Source organism: Sinocyclocheilus rhinocerous, unplaced genomic scaffold (assembly GCF_001515625.1).
Source record: "Sinocyclocheilus rhinocerous isolate Xijiao unplaced genomic scaffold, SAMN03320098_v1.1 scaffold697, whole genome shotgun sequence".
In the NCBI taxonomy this organism is placed as follows: Eukaryota; Metazoa; Chordata; class Actinopteri; order Cypriniformes; family Cyprinidae; genus Sinocyclocheilus; species Sinocyclocheilus rhinocerous.
The window spans coordinates 1,104,304-1,125,558 of NW_015664033.1; the positions used below are offsets into that span (position 1 = coordinate 1,104,304).

The 21,255-nt window shown below is 39.9% G+C and overlaps 1 protein-coding gene across 1 annotated transcript; it reads right to left on the reverse strand.

Annotated features, from left to right (window-relative positions):
- Positions 1-11: 11 nt before the first annotated feature.
- Positions 12-18,654, reverse strand: c1ql1l2 (complement component 1, q subcomponent-like 1-like 2). The gene is made up of 2 exons (XM_016540148.1): positions 17,457-18,654; positions 12-939 (listed from the first exon to the last, which is right to left on the reverse strand). The coding sequence occupies exons 1-2, from the start codon at positions 18,066-18,068 to the stop codon at positions 760-762; spliced, it is 792 nt and encodes a 263-aa protein (XP_016395634.1). The 5' UTR covers positions 18,069-18,654; the 3' UTR covers positions 12-759.
- Positions 18,655-21,255: the final 2,601 nt, after the last annotated feature.

The following is a 21,255-nucleotide window of genomic DNA, read 5'->3' on the forward strand; positions in this document are numbered from 1 at the left end:
TAGACTAAGTCATCTGGTGTTTCTGGAGGGGCAGAAAGTGACTGAGAGGAGCGAGATTAGGGTCGAGTGCTAATTGACAGGGGAGGAAAGGAGTCGCGGGAGTAGCAGAGGATCAATTGTCTAAATTAAGTATCAAGTGCTTGTAAGGAATAACATTCATTCACACCGATCATCAGCTACTGCAGTCCCAACAGAGTACAACATATACGGAATGAATGCAGATGCAAACCAGTTACCAACAATAGCCAACAGGGGGTGCTGTGTCCAATATAGAGGTAAGGAGAAACCGGACACAAGCGTTAGAATTATATGAATACATAAGTTGTCATCAGATCCACATATCCTTCAAAAGTAACATACTTTTTTTCCACAGGTTGTCAGGGATATTTTTAACATTAGATATCTGTGGGCAAAAAGAGTTTTACTGAGGAAAAGCACATGAGGATGAGGTTAACGATCTCTGCCAGTCACTCTTGGAGTCTTAAACAAGAAAGAAAAAAATGCCCTTTGAAAACCGAAAGAGAAAAACATCACTTTTTTTCACTTTATTTCCTTGTCTTTTATCAATCAATAAGGTGAATCGACGAGAAGCTACCGAACCCTCGTTCCACTGAGTCTCTTTCTGTAAAAATGTGTGCTGAAGCAATGGAGAGATCCTGGTAAAATAAAGCACTGGGATGTTAAATGCTCCTTCCTTCACTTCCACTTTCCTTTCGCTATATTTCTTTCTTTCCAACTGCTTTTCCTCTGCGCTCACATTTAGTCGGCGTAAAGAATGAAGCCAGAGAATGTGCTGTATTTGTTGTTGTTGCCCCCATGGGCTTTGCCACCATCCAGTTTGATGTAGACTTCATCGCCAGCGTCTAGATGCAGAATCACACTGTTTGAGGCGTAGTCATAGTTCTGATCAGCATCTTGAGCGATCGCACTGGCTCGCACCTACACGAGAGAGAGAGAGAAAACGAACAAGGGGCATCAGTAATAGAAAATAATGTCTGTCTGACACAGCTGGTTAAGGTTTAGCTAGTTAGCAAGCTCCGGATAGACCCTTATGGTTGGCTGATGCTGTAACTCTAGATCCAAAAGTCAACTTAGTCTATTCAGATGAGTAGGCTAGTGTTTATTATGGCTGTCAGTCGATTAACATCTTTAATGTAGGCTAATTAATGTGTCATTAATCACAAATTACATTTGGCTGTGAAAATACCCCCAAAAGATTATTTAAAGCTATTTTGTGTTAAATGAGAAAGTATTAAGTAGACATTACAAATAGTAGCTTTAGAAAGAAATATTTCATTTGATTCAACATAAATTCATTCAGAAACTAAACACCGCTGTGTTCCTCACCCACGTACAACAGTTCTGCTGTGGCTTTATAGGTAATATTTTTGTTGGCAAAACTGAGCAAAAACAAACAATGTTGTGTTTAAAATATAACACAATATCAACTTATTTACTGAACTGTTGTATAGGCTAAAATCACATTTGCACTTGTGATATTCGGGACAAAAACAGCACTCGTGTGATACTGCTCTCGCTGCTCGTGTGATATCTCTTATCATTTGATTCAACATAAATTCATTCAGAAACTAAACACCGCTGTGTTCCTCACCCACGTACAACAGTTCTGCTGTGGCTTTATAGGTAATATTTTTGTTGGCAAAACTGAGCAAAAACAAACAATGTTGTGTTTAAAATATAACACAATATCAACTTATTTACTGAACTGTTGTATAGGCTAAAATCACATTTGCACTTGTGATATTCGGGACAAAAACAGCACTCGTGTGATACTGCTCTCGCTGCTCGTGTGATATCTCTTATCATGTGATAAACATGAGACAAAAACTCATACAGGAGCATTTTTGCCCCAATATCTTGAATTTTAGGGCATAACTTTGTTTATGGGGTTGTTTCCCTGCATCATATTTGTCAACAGTCAGCTGTATGAAATGTAAGATGAAGTACAGGTCTGGGGGCGGGGCCAGTGCGTTAACTGCGTTAAAATATTTTAATTGCGTTATTTTTTCATAACTAATTAATTAAGTTAACGCGTTAAACTGACAGCCCTAGTATTTATGCGAGTAACGTCTTAGGTGATTGGCTCAAAAATGGCAAAGATGACAGATTTTAAATGCCATTCTGCATAGGTCCTGCACCAGCCAAGCAACTGCCATTGGGATGTATTGGAATGCTAATGGATAGCTTTCTCCAGGTATTAAAGACAAATCATGCTATGAGAGTTTTCATTTAGATCTTCTTTTCTGACTCTGATACTTAAAATCCGCAACGCCTGCGAAGGTTAAATCTGTCTCATTAAACAGGAAGAATCAGATATCCACCAACACATAAGCTCGCATAAGACTCCAGGATGCATGAAAACACGCAAGCGTTGACACACATTCAGATTGGCTTCAAATTTATGACAACTGTTCTCATTCACCTGAGCGGGCCGGGAAAAGATTGAGACACGGATGGATTTAATATGTGTGGATTTGTTCGAGTACCACACAACAGTGTTGGGGAAATTGCTGAGGATTTCTGTAATCTGTCTGGTGAATGAACGTTTGAGCTGGTGGTGAAGGCATGAATACGTACGGCTTGACTGCCTGGATCTCACTCACAACAAGCTGTGAAATGTGAACGCGTTTTAAAAGCAATGAATGTGACAGGCCGACTTTTTTTTTCCAGTTCATTATCAGACAGAAAGTTCAGCTTCTGATAAGTGCTAATGTCTATGTTATTTATTAGAGAAAAAGAGGGAAGGAAGGAAGTGTTTGTGTGGGAGTGTATTTGTGTGTCCTTGTGATCTGGTTCTAGATGACCTCTGTTCCATCTAATTAAGAGTTCTGTTTGAAAGGTTTTTGCAGACTCGAGGGAGAGCTCCGTAGGCAGAGGTGTTAGAGCAAACCCCGATACACTATTATAATCAACACCAGTGTGTGTGGCGGAGTTGGAGTGTGTATGTGTGTCCCTCCCACACAATGTGGCTTGCACTCATTGGCAATACTGGTAAGAAATATACTGTAAAGGCAAGAGGGTTTCTGGAAGGGGAAGGGTCAGAAATGAATTCACTTTGCTTCTTTTGCGTAAGTAAAATGCACATACCCTGTGCAGCATGTTGCATTTACACATTCTGACAAATCCATTTTTTTGTATTTTGTATAAAAGGGAATATTAACAGGCCACCCACAGTAGTTCATGTCATTCCAAACATGTACGACTTTCTTTATTCTGTGGGACACACACACACACAAAAAGATATTCTGAAGAACTGTTTTTCCTCATACTGAGAAAGTCAATGGGATTCAAAACAACAATGGACCGAACTGACTGGACCAAAAACACTGAGACGTTTTTACAAAATATCTCTTTTTGTGTTCGGCACAAGAAATAAAGTCAAAGGTTTTGGATAATGCCAGAATTTTCATTTTTGAAAGGCCTCTTTTTGTACCAAATTTCAGCCACATTTTAAGATATCACTGCATTTATCTTTACGAACACGTGGAAAAATATGCATTCAAGAAGGTAAATTAGTTGAAAACATATTTTACAACCAATATTGCAAAGTACAGATAATGATTTTTTTGTTGTTGTTAAATTAAAAATACATATTTTATACATACATATATATTTTTTTACATTTTACCAGTATGTGTAAAGTATGTGTACCAGTTTACCACTAAGCATTGTGTCATTAGCTAGCAACATGCTAATGTCAAAGCAAAGATAACAAGAGGATTCCTTTATATTGCTCATATGCTGTGTTTCATATCAAAGGCTATTTTCTATCTTTGAAATGTAAAGGTTGCTTCTATGAAATAAGCCTCAATGACACCATCGACTCGCAGTATGGTGGAAAATGTCCCGCATTCTTAAAAGAACCAATTAGCAGTTAGTGAAGTCATCGCGTCTCTGCGGCCGTTAGAAGTTGGGTTTTTATAGAAAGTCAGTGACCTGAGACGTGTGCTTGGGACTGAAATATGTGCCTTTCTTTTTTTTTTTTTTTTTTAATTAAGGGTGACTTTATGTCAGAATTAGTTGCTGATTCAAAATATGTTATTTAAATGTGAGTTTGGCAAGCAGTTTTGAGATTTAAGTGTTTCCTGTTTCAAGTAGATAGGTTGGTCTTGCATGCTTGAAATAGCTGCTTGGAGGCGTTGCAAATATTGCCGCTGAGTGAACGGACTTTCCTTAAAAAGGTACTTTGGTCAAAATCTATTGAAATCGGCTGCTTGAGTCATACATGTGTGGAGCTATTTGTGTGAATTTGTCTGCCTTTGAGATTCAGCTGCTTATGTAGACGGTGAGCAGCGAGGCAGCTCTCTAGGTTTTAGTGTGTTTGTGTTGCTTGAGTAAATGGCTGGATTGATTAGCCAGGCACATATCACCACCTGTCCCATTGAAATGTTGGCCGGTGTTTGCGGGTATGCATGTACGTGTGTAGCTGTCTAATTTCATTCGTCCACACAAACACCCTGTAAAGATCCTGGCAGAGGGGATTCCCTGAGGTCAAGGCCATATGGATGTTTGGGCTGTGGTATGGTGGCTGTAGAGGGACACATGAGGTTGCGGTGCTGATGTGTAATGGGTAGTGGTGGAGCGCTGGTTTGACCAGCTGCTGCTGAATACACTTTACTCAAGCTCAATCCGCAGATACGTAAACACAAAACTTTTCTCTATGCTTACACGGAAATGTATGAATATCCAGGTTTATTAAATATGAATATTTCTGATTCTGATATTATATTCTTAAAATCTTTTAAACTGCTTTAAGTGTATTTATTTCTTGGTAAATAGTCAAAAAAAATGGTAAAAGCAAAAGGCAAACAGTGTGAGGATTATAAATTGGATTGATTCAATTTAGCCAAATCAAGTCTGAATTTCAGCAGAGATAGCTACTAAAATCTCTATAGGACCATATCAGTTTATGATTTTAGTGACAAAGCAAATGGTGGAAGAAAATGCAATAAAGAAACAAAGAGAGAGAGAAAATATTATGAAGCTATCTTGAAAAGAGCTGTCAATCCCTTCAAATCGAATGATTCTGCTGTGTTTTCGGCTTTGTGCTGAGGCAGCTCTTGCCAGAATAATTCCTTATTGATCGTACACATTGTTTACCGAATGTGCCAGTGTAAGAGTGCTGCGCTGCCTGAGTGACCTTGCCCGAAATTCGCCCTCCTCTTTTAGTGTCCACTTTCTGAGCCAGAGAGAGAGAGAGATCTGGAGCTTTCCATCATCTGGAGAGGTGGACCAGTCCTCCTTAGGGACGCGGTGGGATCAGCAAACACAGCAGAGTCTTCTCATTAGTTTTCATTTTGGGCTGAATGGCAGTGAGTTTGTCAGTCTGAGACTGTAATGTGTTCTTTAATTATGATGGACAGAGTGCAGAGGAAGAAGGAATGGAGAGGAATGTGACAAAAGACTGAGATTTGGCAGTTCTATAACCATCAGAGAGCTTCAACATCCTTGGATGAAGTCTCAGGCACACCTGTATATTTACAGTGACTAGACGGGAATATTTGGACACTGAAGCCATGCTTGAAATATGTTAATTTCTTTGCATTAGACTAGGGTTTCTTATAAATAGGGGTTTTTAAGGGAACTGAAGGGGGTTTGTGAGTTGGTGGAAAGTTAATAACTTTATTTATACCTTTAGATAATTTCAAGCATTTCTGTGGAAACAGAAGTTGACAGAATTTCACCAGTATTCACTCAAAATAAAAGACTGAGGATTTGAAATGCTTGTGTGGGTGTGTATTTGCTTTAGGGTTTTCATATGAGATTAAAGGTCGTATCGTTGTTAAAATCACCACATAAGGCAAAATAATTCATCAAAACAAGACATTTACTGGAAAAAAATTAAATATTTAAATATTTAATATTTAATATTTATATTAAATAAAAAATTAAATATTTTATCTGTATACCTGCATGTCATTTAACCATTACCCAACATCAGAGAACCATGAAAATGTGAAAGTGTTGTCAAATTATTGAAATATTAACTTAACATTTTTCAAGGAAATATTTTCTGTCTGCGGGCTTGGCTGAAAGCCTTGGAAACCCTGCATTATATAACATAACATCAAGCCAAATTAACTCCAGATATGTTTGACAACCAGAAATTGTTGCAATACTTAATTTCGAACAATGTATCTTTTATTTTATACCCTTAAACAGCTTTGTTTTTCTTAAAAAAAAGGAAAATGTTACGCTTGAAAAGTGTGCTTGTGCAGTATTTCTTTAAAATGAATGCTAATAAATTCATACTTTTTTAAATGCGTCTAAATTGTCCAAACCCTTTTTGCGAGCACTGTATATTCTGTGTGGTTAACATCCTTCCTCTCAGCAAACGAACATTTTCTCATCTGTTTGAGACTCTTTTGTCATTTATTATGTTCTCTTTTATAAATCTCTTCACATGCTTGTCTTCCATCCAATTTGTTTTCTTAATCATCTTAGGACTTTCGGTTCTCTGTCTCTCTTTCCTTTTTTCTCTTTCTAATTTCTGTTTCCATCTCTATCCATATCTCGAGGTCTGAGAGGCCGAGAGCAGACGATCGATAGCTCAGGTAAGAGGAGCAGACGGCTGGTGATGTAGATGAGAATGGCTTGAGAGAGACATCCACAACCTAAATATAACCAATAGTGTAAAAAGAGTGAGTGACATTTTGCTTTGATCCACTGAGATTAATGTAAGGATGTTAATTAGAACAAAAAGAACTGATTTGTTCATTGCACATTCAGTGCAATAAAGCAACTCCTGTGGCGCCTTGTCGTCGCATAAAGGCTCTGTCGGTCAAATGGAAGAGGACTTGCCCATCACTCAACCCAGATGACTCTGTGTCGCTCTGTCTCTCTTTTTATTCTCTATCTTTTTTCAATTCATTGTTTACCTTCTTGATTAAATCTGGTGAGTCTAATATCGATGTGCAAACAAAGTCTGCTATTCTGGATCCATGGTGACGATCGTCCGGTGCATATTAATATCAAATAATCCGCCTTTAGCACACACAGCCTGCACAGCGGCCTTATTAAAGGGTGAGCTCTTAGTGCCCGGGGAGTGCGTGGGATTTGTTGGAGGGGATTTCGATGAAACACGTTTTAATCCTTTTTTTTTTTTTATATTAGCCTCCTTTGGGAGGTCGGACTTCCGTTGTTGGCTGTGTTTGGGTATCATTTCAGGGTAATTAAAAAGCAATTGAACTGCAGCTGAAATCTAAGCTTAAAAAACTCTTATAAAGACTTAAACTGTGTTCTGATTGACAATACTATAAAACTGATTTCATTGGTAAAGCCACTGTAACTATAAATGATATCGAAAGCAATGAGGAGACACCACAAGGCATTTCAAACTTAGTGTAAATAGAAATCAAATAGAAAGATGGATGTATCAATTGCCTGTTAGAGGTTCCCGATAAATCCTTTCTTTATGATGCCCCCGGAGCATCTCTGTTAGCAGAGTCCCAAACAAAATCCTTAACAAAGACAGTCACTGCAGTAAACATTGAGATTTAAAGGAATATTCAGGGCTCTTTCTGTCGATTTTGTCGATTAACACGAAAAATAATTGTGATTCTTACCTTAGTTGTAAAAACTAAAACCGTGCATATGCACTTACAATGGAAGCCTAGGGGGACGCCGTTGTGCACTTGCCCCATAGACTTTCTTTGCACTATCAATTTAGCTTTTTTCCGTTTTTTTTCCCCCTTTTTTCTCTCTCTTTCTCTTTGTTAAGAATTAAAATTATATTGTGTGTTATCAACAGCATATGCCATAGATGCTGTTGTATACTTACAGTATATTTAACCCAGAATGTTCCTTTAACAGGGAGGGAAATAGCTGGAAGCCAGGTCTATGGGGAACAAATGAAAGAGGGAGGCGGTATAGTTGGGCAAAGTCAAAGAATGTAAGTCCAAAGACATTGCTCGGCTTTAGGGCTGGGTTAAGAGGACAGACAGTCTGCATTTAGCATTTCAAACAGACGGAAACCGGTGGCCGTGCTCTGACACACGTCTGTTTGTCCCTGTTTTGGAAAACAGTCGGTGTGAGCTCAGAGCACATACATGCCATGTGTTTATAGACTTCATCATGAAATGCCTTTTTGACTTTGAAAGTGTGACCTCTCTGTACAATTTATGCGATGGATCACAGATCCAAATGCCTAAACATAGTACATTATCTGACATAATCATGTATTTGTTCAATTTTAAGCATGTGTAGATTTGGGTTAAAGGTGGTGAAGGACATCTACCTACCAAAGTCAAGAAACCACTGAATAATCTTCAATGTTGCTTTTTTATGTGTACACTACAGTCACACATTTGGAATAATTAATTTTACGACAATTAATTCATGTCGTTCCAATAATTAACTAAACTTTTTTTTGCACACCAAGGCTGCATTAATTTGAAAAAATATATAGTAAAATATTTCACAGTAAAATACTGTGAAATATTATGTTTAAAAAAAGTTTTCTATTTTAATATATTTTAAAATGTAATTTATTCCTGTGATTGTAAAACTAAATTTTAAGCAGTTATCACTAGTCTTCGGTGTCACATGATCTTTCAGAAATCATTCTAATATGCTGATTTGCTGCTCAATTGTTATCAATTATTATTATTACTCAATTACTAATAATGGTTTTTATTATCAATGCTGAAAACAGTTTTTGCTGCTTAATATTTTTGTGGAAAATGTACTACAAAATTTTCCCCCAGGATTCTTTGATGAAAAGAAAGTATAAAAGAACAGCATTAAGAATATAATATGCCAATATAATATAATAACACCAGTATTACTAATGGTCATTAAAACTGCTTTTTTAAACATTAAACATTTAAACATTAAAACCCTTTTTTTTTTATTCATCAAACTCCAGTTTATCGTTTGGACTGTTTCTTTCAGAACATCTGATCAATTCTAAAATCTGGTTTAAAATTTGGTTTATTAAAACTAAAAATACACTCTCAAAACTACACCTTAGTAAACCAAACCTTACACCGTATCCTTGGCTCAATTTCTTAATACAGTCAATGGAGAGATTAAGCGCGCTGCAGCTGAAACACATTAGTAGCCAGTGGATATTCTTACAGATGTCAGCAGTGTCTCCCTGCCAGAGACTGATCTGTCTCTGAACGATATGAAACATTTCATTTATGAAAAGCAACCTAATCCTGAAGGACACATCCTGCTGTCTCCATGTCCCCGTTTCCTTCTCTCTTTCTTGCTTTTTTTCCCTGTGACTGACACCAGTTGACTTCTCGTACCACATTACAGGCTCTTAGACAGTTAGCGGTAGTGTGGTTCAATTGAAGCGTGTGCCTGGCTCTAATTATACTTAAAAGGTGGACTGTGAGCTGCATCTCTGATCGAGGCTTGGTGGAGCACTTCATGCAGCGCTTGGAGAAAAACCCCCTTGCGGATGAGAGCGAGCCAGATGCTCGCTGCTTGTGTAAAATTCCTGAGGACATTAGAGACTTCCATGTGCTCCTTTTTCACTTGGGTTTATTAGCAAAGCAAACCTGATTAAGGACAGGATAAGTAGTGGAGAACAAAAGTGAAGGTGCCACGCTTTCATTTCCATCTGTCGCACCACCGTGCAGAGAAAGCCGGAGAGATTAATCTACCCAGCTGCTCTTTGTCTTGTCAGCGATCTCCGGGAATACTTAAATAACACTGATATAATGTTTAAACAATGATTAGAACTGTTTGAGAGGAACGAGCAGTGGTGTTTGCATAGAGAATGAACGATGAATATAGCGCTGAAAGAAAAATGTTTTTATGAAACTTCTGAAGTACTCCTAATGAAGATATTACTCAGAAGGAGTTTAAATAATAATGTCGTCTGCTGATGGCCATGATAGACGAGGGCCAGCTGGCTAGAGAAGAAGATGCCAGCAGCCATCAGCTAATGCCAGAGCAGCTTTCCATCAGTTACTCACACTTGTGCATCTAAAAGACATCTAAACAGGCTGATTCATACAAAGTTCAAGTAGCCGAAGTCGTGGAAGACAGTTCACAAAATAACCCCCGCAAAAGAAATTCTGGAGGGGGAAAAAATAGATTTTCAGAGATTTTTAGACTGCTTAGAAAAGCCATTTGATAGTCATATATTCTAATAACGGTTGACAAAATAGCCAGGTAGTTTACAACATGTGCAGTCTATTGTAACCCAATTCATTATGAATCTTTGCCAAGTTTGACTGCAGATTACGTGATTATAGACCCTATGTTGGTGGTGTTTCTGTCATATCTGCCCACACACACACACAAAACCTGTAACTTATTAAAATATTCTCTGCTTTGGAACAAAATTTACTGTGAAAAGTGCTCTACAAATAAAATTTGAATTAATATCAAATTGAAATAAAAATACATAATATATGGATGAAAAAGATAGTGTAAGTTTAATACAAACTGAAGACGTTACAAAGCAAATTATTATACTTAGCAAACAATTTATATCACTACTTTTAACACAATATAAATGAGCCATTATACATTCAAATATATACAGCATTCCTGCCTTTCTATTTTTAGGATTTTTGCCTTTATATCCACCTCATTTGTCAATGCGGAAAGCCGTTTTCTGTGAATGTGTGAGACGGTTCGTTAGCTGCTGTTGGGAAATAACGAGAAGAATAACAAAGTGCAGTAAACGGTAAAACTGTTTGCACTACAAACCACTGTGTTCATAATTAAGATAATACATTCAAATAATATGGTAAGACACACCAGTTTGCAATATCAAGCAGCAAAATTAGCTGTTTTTTACAGCTAAAAATAGCTGGAAGCGGATGACACCGGAAGCCAGACCCATAAAATGTACAAATTACCACATCTGCTCTTACAGGGAAAATAAGGTGGATACCTGCCTTTGTATTTGCATTTGTGTTTACATCATATTCGAGAGTCCTTCAAAAGTGTGTAACTGTAGTTTTTAACAGTTGTTTAAAAAGTTTTCAAAAAAGCTTGATACATCAAGTAGTATCTAGAAAGTGACAAACTAATGCAAGCAATCCCAAACTAAAGCGTATGCCACCGTTACTGATATAACTGACAAACAGATGCCTTTTAATTGGTTTGTTTAAAAGAACTGTCAGTCGAGCTCAATTTAAACTAATGACCTCACACTTACAGCAAGAAATATTCCCCCTAAGGGAAACTGGCGGTTCCCCCTGAAGCTGAACTCTTAGATTCACTCCTGGTGTGCACACAGTGGCCTGACCTCTGCGCTAAGCCCCTCTAAAGTCTTTGAGGAGCGCAGCTGCATAATGAAACGTCCCGCTGCATTATAACGCATTATGGTGTGATAGAGTAGCCTCACCTCCTCTCAGTACCATAATGAGGAGAGTGCAGCAATTCTAGTCTTGGGGGAGAAAGATGAGGAGAGGGAGCGAGGGAGAAACGCATGGTTTTTGCTGCAGCATACATTTTTCATGAATTGCCCTATTCATCATTTGGCGCAGGGCGGATAGTTGTTATCTTACAGTAGCTGTTGTTTATTTTCCGAGGTGATCGAGGAGTTAAACATGCACGTACACGTGCTGACTAATTCGACCAAGTAAGTGGGCTGAGCGAGGGAGTCGCAGCGGACCTACGTAGGTTTGTAGCGTCTGAGTGGATGTGAGTGGAAGGAGTCATTAAAAACATCATCGAAGTATCAAGATGCTTACAGAAGAACTTTGCCAAGGGGCAAGTTGTTATTCACCGGGAGAGCACGAGCGTGTGTGTATATGCGTCTGTGTGTGTTGAACACATGAAAACATGATTGGGGTATCAGTGTGAGTGTTGATTTCTGCTCATTAAAAGAAGAAGAGGGTCTCCTCCTGAGTCACCAGCCAGGCCACAGTCATTCAAACAGGGAGGCGCAGCTATTTTAGTACATGTATTCAACATACACGCTCACAACAGTACTGCTGAAGTCTCTCTGGGCTGAATATTTGACTGATAGAGCTGAGGTGCAGAAGGACTGTGCTTTAAGAGTATAGTTCCTCACCTATAAATAAATGATGGATTCCTTCGCAGCTCTTGCTCCGTTACACCCAGACACATCTGACACGTGTGGCATTTCTTCGGAGCACGGGCAAATCCAGTGCTAATAACCATACAGCACCCAATTAGACTGGTTTTAATGTTCTGCTCCACTGGGTGGCAAATTTAGTGTCCAATTAGACATCACATCAGGGGCAAAGGCCCCGCCTCAGCGCCTCAACAGCTGATTAGACGAGTGGAGAGCGGGAAGAGTGTGTTTGACTGAAACACAAGCACACCCTCCAACTCCGACGCAAATTAACAAGCTGTTATTGAAGAGGACTGCTTATTGGACTTGTTAAAAGATGCTGCAGACTTTTTCAGGAGATTATTTTAAGGATAATAAGTTTGTTTCGTGACTGAAAAGACAAGTGAAAGATTTGGTATACTTCAACCAAAAGGATTATATTGCATAAGCTATACTGTATGTTCTTTTTTCCTGTTTCCTGCAAAAATAGTATTGATCCTGGGGTTGTTTTCACTCTAGCAGCATGTTACTTGTCTCTCTCTTCATCCAAATATCAATGAACAACACTTGCATTTATGTGCGCTGTGTAATTAAACATTAGTAATTTGTTTGACTCTAATAACTGAACACTGAACTCGATAATTAAAAACATGCTTTTTTTCCAGTTTCAGATGGTGAGGTGTGCTGCTTTTCCAAACACATACAGTGCTATACACATACTGTATATGTATTGCTCCCAGTCATGTTAATTATAATAGCACATTTTATGCACGCAATTGCATAAAAGCATACACTATTCCCAGAGATATCTTAAGGAAGGAGTAAGTGAACAAAAAAAGAATAAGGAAAATAGAGTGTCATGTCATGCGCAAAAGGGCAGTTTCATCTAAAAATGCAAATTCTGTCATCATTTACACACCTTCATGTCGTTCCAAACCTGTATGACTTCCTTTCTGCTATGGAACACAAAAGAACATGTTTTGACACATTTTTTTTCTGTACAATTAAAGTCAGTGGGGTTCAGTGTTTTACTGGACCCCACTGACTTTCATTATGTGGACAAAAAAAAGGACAAAAAAGTTCTTGTGTGCAAGGCAAAAGAAGATGTCTTAAAGGTACATGAGAGTAAATGATGACAGAATATCCATTTTTGCTCACTTCACTCACTTTTACTCCCTTTAACTCATTGGAAAACGACATGGAAAACATATCCAGTACTTTATAAACCAGCTGTAAACCAAACAGGTGAATCTTCAGATAACTGCTCGACTGTGCGAGTGCACATCTGCGCATGCGTGAGTGTGTGCGCCCGTGCGAGTGTGAGACAGCAAGATTATCCCGAAGGAGCCTCTTGAGAAACACAAAGAGTGCCTGGATGCATTTGCTTATAATGAAGTCAGAATGGGTTTGGGTGGATTAATGACAATATCAACAGAAGGAACACGGGGACAGGTGCCAGCGCAATCTGGATGCGGTTCAAAGTTTTTAATTACGATTAAAAAGACTCTCTGGCACACGACAAACGCCTTTTCTTTTTTCCAGCCTTTCATTTTTTTCTCACTCCTTTATCACATTTGAAGTGGAATTCCTTGTAAAGCCGGTGGAGTTTCAAAAGGAACGCACAGGCATCTGTACATGTCCATCTGGCAAAAATGGGATTTTTTTTCGGAGAAAATTTGGCAAATTAAGAAAAGAAAGTTGAGACGGCGTGGAATAAACAGAAGAAGCTTGTAAAGAGTAATGGAAATGGATGAAAAGGAATGCATCTTTTGTGTGTTAAAGCTAAAATCCATTAAGCATACACAATGTGATGGTAATAAATAGAGCGCTAATATTTTCCCACACAGACTGCAGTCTCACCAGAACAAAAATATTCTTTCGTGTTCTTCCTCATTCTCTCACGTACACATCCTGCACACCAGCTGTGTGGGTTTGTATGGCGGTATGGTCAGTGGCCGCTTGAAGAATAGAGCAAGTCCACAGGGATGCAGCAGACTAGCTAAAAGTCTGTTAGCACTCCATCACTGCCATTGAGAAACACTGTACTGCTTTCACACACATTCTGAGAGTAAGAGGGTTACAACAAAGTTAAATAGTAAAAGTTTCTTTTAAACTGTTAGGGAACGACGTGAGACTCTGAAAACTGCGCATCCAACAGCGGCTCGCCTGTTGAGAGGCTATATACCTCTCTCTCACACACACACTGCTGCAATTCCTCTGATCTGGAATAGCGGTTTAATTAGTGAGGCAGTAACCACTTTATAAAGATTAGCTTGCTCTCAGGAGGAAGGCTCGTCGCCTATGTCTGCCTAAAGTGTCTGTGAGGAGGGTCTCTAGAGATCAGGACCCATTGTGTTCAACAGACGGTGCTTTACGACAACATATGCTCTCCCTCCCCAATGCTCTTCCTTCACACACTCCATAAATGCTGTACTGTGCTCCCAGCAGTTTTTGCCTGCTCTTGCCTTTGCCATTAGTGTACTTCTTTTGTGGTTTTGCTTAGGCAATCTAGTTAGGGCACGGGGAAAACAAAGAAACCTTAAAACAGCATTTGGGAAGATTGCAAGTTAGCAGACAAACTTTTAAGCTGTACAACAGAGAAGTTCACAAAGGTACGGCCTCCTGCTGTGAAGGTACTTCTCTGAGGTTGCTTGCTAGGTCTGGGTTCAGATTAAAGCATAATTAATCAAATCAAAGATTTGTTTGTGACAGAAGCAAGTGTTCATCTCAATTAAGAGGATGTGATCTGCCCACATTGTCATGGCACCAAGGGACCAGACAAGTTAAATTAATATGGCAACTAGAGTATAAAAGACAGGCAGCACTTACAAGGACTCTGTCTCAGCAAGCTGCCTGGTTTGATCTAATGAAGAACATGATTAACTTTAAATAAGGTTTACAAAAAAACAGAAACATAGGGGATAGTGAGCACATATGAGCTGAGAAAGAAGGAGATGGAGTTTAAAGACATGTTGAGGACGGGGGAAAAAAACATAACGTTATTTCAATTCCAGATATTACAGTGACTGTTAGGTTCCTTTTATTATCTCTTTCATTTTTTCGCTTACCCTCTGGGCAACGTCTGGCGGTCTTTCTACTGTGACAATTTCTTTATGAGAGTTGAACTATTTCCTCTAACAGAGGCTGCTGGATGATCGCGGCGGCAGTCGGATAACCCTCGGTAATTGTATTTATCTGACTGAAATATCGGCTGTCTCGCGAAAGCTCCGGTTGCTGCGGCAACGCCGAGTCCTGCGCGCGCTGACCTCCGGGCCAAGGAGATACTAAAAACACACGCGCCCTCCAGGTGCTGCTCTCCTCACCCCATTTTCAATTCCAGGTGCAATTCCAGCTAAATTGTTAAAAATAAATGTTGACAAACATACTTTTATGGGTCGCTTTGTCGGTGTTAGCGAGGCAAATTGGAGACATTTAAGTTATTTCTATTAACTGGAATACTTGAGCCTACAAAGAGCTTGAACTGTATTAAAAGTGAAAATCACAGACTGTACCTGAAAAAACGTTTAATAGATATGTATGCATTAAATGCTTGATTTATGTAGGCTATTAATAAAACATGCACACTCTAACTCACTAAAATGGTGCCAGTTTATAAGCACTAAACGAAGCGCACAATCTAAATTTAAAGACACATCAGAGCAGATAAAGCTTAGATTAGCCAAAGTAAATAAAATATTTAAGGAAAACTTTGATACCTTGATACGTTGTTATTGAGCTAGGCTATATATATATATATATATATATATATAATTATTATTATTATTATTACCATGGTAGTTACAGTGCTCAAAATTATCTTAGCCTACCATTTAAGTAATGTGATTAAACACGTCAAGATTCTGTCAATGTCTGACAGGACATAGTTTAAAACTCAATACTGGCCTTAGATGTAATATTTCATTACATGAAAATGTTATTTCTAATTCACTAGATCCTGAAGAGACTCTAAAGTCTACTGTCTAATTCTATTCCATCTGTCACAGCTCCCCCGTTGCGCGTGCGGCAGAAACTCAGTGGATGACGCTGCACGTGCGCTTTTCTCCCACCTGATAGTTAGTCTCGCGTGCCAAACCACTCCAACATCGCAATATAAATATATAACGGCCTCCTAATAAATACTGAATCGGGAATTACAACCGTGGCAACAAACCCTAATCGTTAGCGCATCAGATCCTTAAACATTGCACGTTCCACTTCTGTCTGTTTCTGTCTGCACTGACACGCCAATGCATCTAGTGCACAACTGCACATTGAAAAGCGCAAACAACAACTCTGAACAGAGGGAGATGCAAGCATGCAAATACAGGAAGGCACAGACAGAAAGAAAAAGAAGAAGAGAGTAAAAAGCACACACAATGGTCGTTTCCTGATGCTGAGATAATAAGGTGTGTTTGTGGCTGTAGCTTGTCTTCGTGGCACTGTGATTACAAGTTCATGAAGTTGCACGATTTCGCTCGCGCTGCCGGTTTTTGTCAGATTGTCGCATTTTCGTTCGCGCCCTCTAATTAAGGAGCCTTACGTCAACTGATCCGAGCTTTGTGGGCAAAATAGCCACAGCTGCGGTGAAACATTCCCTTAAAATCAATAAATGAGTATGACTTAGTGTAAACAGATGGAGTAGCAACCTGTGTTGTATTTTCTCCCTTTAATATCTGTAATGATAATAGTCCTTATAAACTCGACAACAACACTAAAAATTTTACTTTTACCTATATTATTTATAGATCCATAAACATAAAATATATGCTCCTAAGATGCAAAAAAAAAAAAAAGTTAACATATTGGACACGTTATAAATAAGTTTGGACCGGCAAACTTTTAAGTGTCCCATGCAAAGACAATTCCATAAAAGAGAGAGAGAGGCAGAATCTCTGTCCTCTGTTAACGGGGACACGCGCATAATGTCAGCACGCATTAAGCACATTCAGCGCGTGTCTTCTCGCCGGGTTTGTGGCTCCGCAGCTGTGCGAACTTCACCCGCGTGCTCTGGGGGGACGAGAAACTCACAGCAGATGTTACTGCGTCTCCCACCAGTTTCACACCAAACAAAAAAAGCAGAGGAGAGAGCGAAACGACAGTCTCGTTTGTCCTCTGCGGGGTCATTATTAACAGCTTAATTAATTTTAGATCCGCTCTGTGAATACCGGCGCAAACCACAAGCACATAACACGAGATGAAGAAATGCGCTTCATAGATATGCAACACGATTTTAAAAACACTTCAAAAAGATCAGGAAAAATATACATATATAAAAATGAAAATAATGAAAACAGTAACATTGAAATAAAAGATTAACATATTTATAGGCCTATATATACATGCATAATACATAATGTAATGTGTAATGTAATAGCTAAGACTTTCAACATAAAAAATTTTTTTTCACAAATAACTTTTATGCAAAGAGGAACGATTTGGCACTCACCTGTCCGTTCTTGCACAGGTCAGCCCACATGCTGGTTCCGTCACCTCCTCTCATCAGGACGTGGTAGATGAAGAAATACGTGCCCGGCACGCTGCAGATAAACTTGCCCGAAGTGCCATCATAGTTGTTGCCGAGGTTGGTGACCACGTCGTCGAACTTGAGGATCTCATAGCCCTCGTGAGGGTTCTTCAGTCCCGCGTAGAAAGCCACCCGTGGGTGTGTGTTGTATGTAACCGTGCTGATAGCTCCATCATTGCCCAGACTCAGAACCCCACTTCGGCCCCTGTCCCCCTGGTCCCCCGGTGGCCCCATTGGACCCGGGGGCCCTGGCTCCCCTGGTGGCCCCGGAGGTCCGGGTTTGCCTGGCCGGCCCGGCTTCCCCTGTGGCCCCTGGAGGAGCGTGGAGGGTGGAGGCATGTTGCTGTGGTCGGCCAGAGCCTCGGCCTCGGCCTGCACAGAAGAGCCGGTGCTGGCGATGCCCGTGCTGGTGCCCTTGTTCTGGTATGGGTCGCACACCATTCGACAGGTGCCCAGCATCTCGTAGTGGCTGTTGTCATTGCTCACGGAGCTGACCAGCACGGGGATGAGCACCACCAGCACCAGCACCAGCATGACCCCTACAGCGGCCACCACCAGGGTCTTCCTGCCCAGGCTGAGGCGCGGGAGTGGCTGGGCAGCCAGCGTGGGTCTGCCGGGAGCCGAAATGGTGACTGCTAGAGAAGAGGAGACCGCAGAGAGAGAGACAGACAGAGGGGTGCAGGGGGGGTCCCGGGGGAAAGGCGCCAAGCCCTATCCCAAGCGTGAGGAGGAGTGTGTGAGGGTGAAAGAGACCCACATGCACACGCTCTCACAGGCTTGCCCAGCTCCGTGCACGCCTGGCTTGCTAAGCTGGCTCACTGGATCCGATGGGCTGGCAGGAAAGCGCTTTCACACAGATCCCACATCCGCTCGGTCTCACTCACATGCATACGCACTCTCACACACACACACACGCATGCATGCGAACGCGCTCACACGCTCTCCCCAAAAGTCGATCCCATTGTCTGGTGGACAGAGTTGCACTCGGTAATGAAGAGAATGAGGGATGGCAGAGGCAGCAAAGAGGAAGAGAGGATGAAGTGAGCGAGTGTGCGCATGGGAGTGAAGGACAGCGTGAGAGAGAGAAAGAGAGAGAAGCAGATATAGAGGAGAGACAGGGTATGTTTGCAGAGGCGTTTTCTCAGTCTGAGGGTTTTATACTGAGTAACCAACCCCCACCCCAACACACACACCCACCCTCTCTTCCTCTCCTCTCCCTCTCAGTGTCACAGCGATACAGCCAGGGGAAAGGAAGAAAGGTAACCAAGAGGAGAGGAGGGGACGGCACAGGAAAATGTAAAAGGGTACAAAGATTACAGTAGGAAAGATAAAATCTCATCACAAAAAAGCTCACAGTAAACATTAAGATTTGATGCCTGACAGACTAAAAAGTATCCTTTCACAGGGAGTCATGTCATGAAAAATCCATATTTTAATATACATTCTGAAAATAAAGTTTCTTTTCTGGCATCTATAACTTTAATCAATGGAAACTTTCCATTGTGCAAAAGGTTCTTTATAGTGTAAAAAGGGTCATTAGTAAAATGCTCTTTACACTAAGAAAAAAATGGTTGTTTTAGGAACTGTTCACTGAACACAAAGTGGATCATATTAGGTATTGCTTGTGGGGGGAAAAAGCTTTTGGAAACCTTTATTTTTAAGAGTGTATATATTTATTTGTAGATATAGAAACATTGAAAACATTGCAATTTTCAGAACTGAAAAAGTCCTCCCCAAACCCAAAACACCACTTAGCTCAAACAAATACATTTCAATAAACACACCATTTTAACATTAGCGATACCTATCCAGTATTCAGACACTTAGTTCACCCAGTTATAGTAATGTACTGTAAAGGGGTAGCTAAATTTGGAAACAAGAGTTTCAAAAAATGGAATAAGCCAACTCAATCTTACAGGAAAATGTAACTATTTTACTAGCTGGCAATGTCAAGGTGGCGATGTGAATTACACAAAAACATACAATTTTTAGAAAAAAAGTAAGCATTAAGGTCCACCCCTAACCCCGCCCCTAAACATAACCACCTCTGGGGCATAAGCAGATAATACAAAAGTGTACAAATAAGATTTAACAAATAACAAATTCATATAAATTAGCCACCAATGAACAAAAATGAAAAATAGTTATGAATTGTCATGAGATTGTGTTGGAAAAAGACTGTCAAATATTGTGCTGTTCCTGGCTGTGTGTAGCACCTGCTGCTCTGCCAATGCTTATGATGATCACAATGCTAGAAACTAGCGGTTTGTGCAGAACATTTCAGCATGGAACCTGTCGCATTTATATTTTTGGAAAAAAAAAAAATAATAATAATAATAATACTAAATTATGTGATCCCTTTAATAAAAACACACAAAAAATTGTTTTGTTATTATTAAATTATATGACCCCTCTCTATATTCAATCAGGAGTAAAAATACACATGCTGTTATTGAACTGAGGTCCTACAAAATTATTTTAGATAGTATTATGATAAGATAATTTAAGGAGCAAATTCACTGCTATTCCTCTCTGTACGTTTCTTTGACTTTGAGTGTATGTCATATATAGTCTTATTGTATTTCACTTACTTTTTTCCCTGGCTGCCAATAAAGTTCCCTCCCCCTCCTCCTGCTCAGAAATGGTTTGTTATTGGCCTGTTGCGTTTTTGATCATGATGTCTATTGATCTGATTCTCTGATTGAATTACGGGTCCTGTTTGGAAAAAATCCATCTGTATGGCTCATACTAGACAGCTGACATTTCTACCCAAAGCGCTGGTCGCTGGGAGAAGAGCTGCAGGATTCTGGACATGTCATATGATCTTAAATTACAGCAGGAGTGTGATGTGACTAAGGATGAGGTTTTGTTAAGGTTTCAAAGTGTGTAGAAGTGACAAATTCAAAAGTAAAATCTGTGTAGGTAACGTTGACTATTCACTATTTTGTCAGAAATGAAAGAAAAAGACTCTTTTTAGGCTATGAGAGTAAACAGTGAGGGAAGGCAAGAAATAAAGGAGCAATGAAAGATAGAGATGCCAATAGATTGAGAGAGCAACTGAAAGGCAAGAAAAGGAGACAGTGATGATCCCGTGTGCTCACTGGTCTAAGCACTGGGGTAATGTATGACCTGATGATGTTTTCATTGCCATTGATGGGTTCAGTAAAGGAAGTGTGATTGAAAAGAGGAAGGCATGGTGACATTTATTGGTAGGGGACTGCAAGCGTTCATACTGCTGTTTCACACAGTGATCTAATTATCTTTTCCACTAATTCATTGGACACACATTCCTGTATGTTCACATTCCTCCGGTAACTGAATTTGTGGAAACCCTGTTTTAACCCTGAATGCTGCATGTGTTTAAAGGATAAATTTCTTGATATAAAAATAATTTCTTCTAAACCAGCCTAATAGAAAAACGTCTCGGTTATGTATGGTAACCCTCGTTCCCTGAAGGAGGGAACGGAGACGTCACGTCGGATGACCGACGAAATTGGGATCTCGCTTAGAGAGACCAATCTACTTTGAGTGTAAACTAAACGAGCCAATGCACATTGGCATGAGATTATTGCATCCAGCTGCCGCTGATCACAGCGTGAGTATAAGTAGGCAGCAGATGCAGCGCATATTCAGGTTTTCACTGAGGAGCCGAGCCGGTGACCCGGCCGCTCAGCGGTGGTACAGGAGCTGTGGCGACGGGACGTGACGTCTCCGTTCCCTC

Excerpts from the sequence above, each read along its gene's own strand:
- c1ql1l2 (XM_016540148.1), bottom strand. The coding sequence starts at position 18,068 with ATGCTGGTGCTGGTGCTGGTGGTGCTCATCCCCGTGCTGGTCAGCTCC. Across the intron at positions 940-17,456 it reads ACCTGTGCAAGAACGGACAG|GTGCGAGCCAGTGCGATCGC; the intron begins GTGAGTGCCAAA and ends TCTCTCGTGTAG.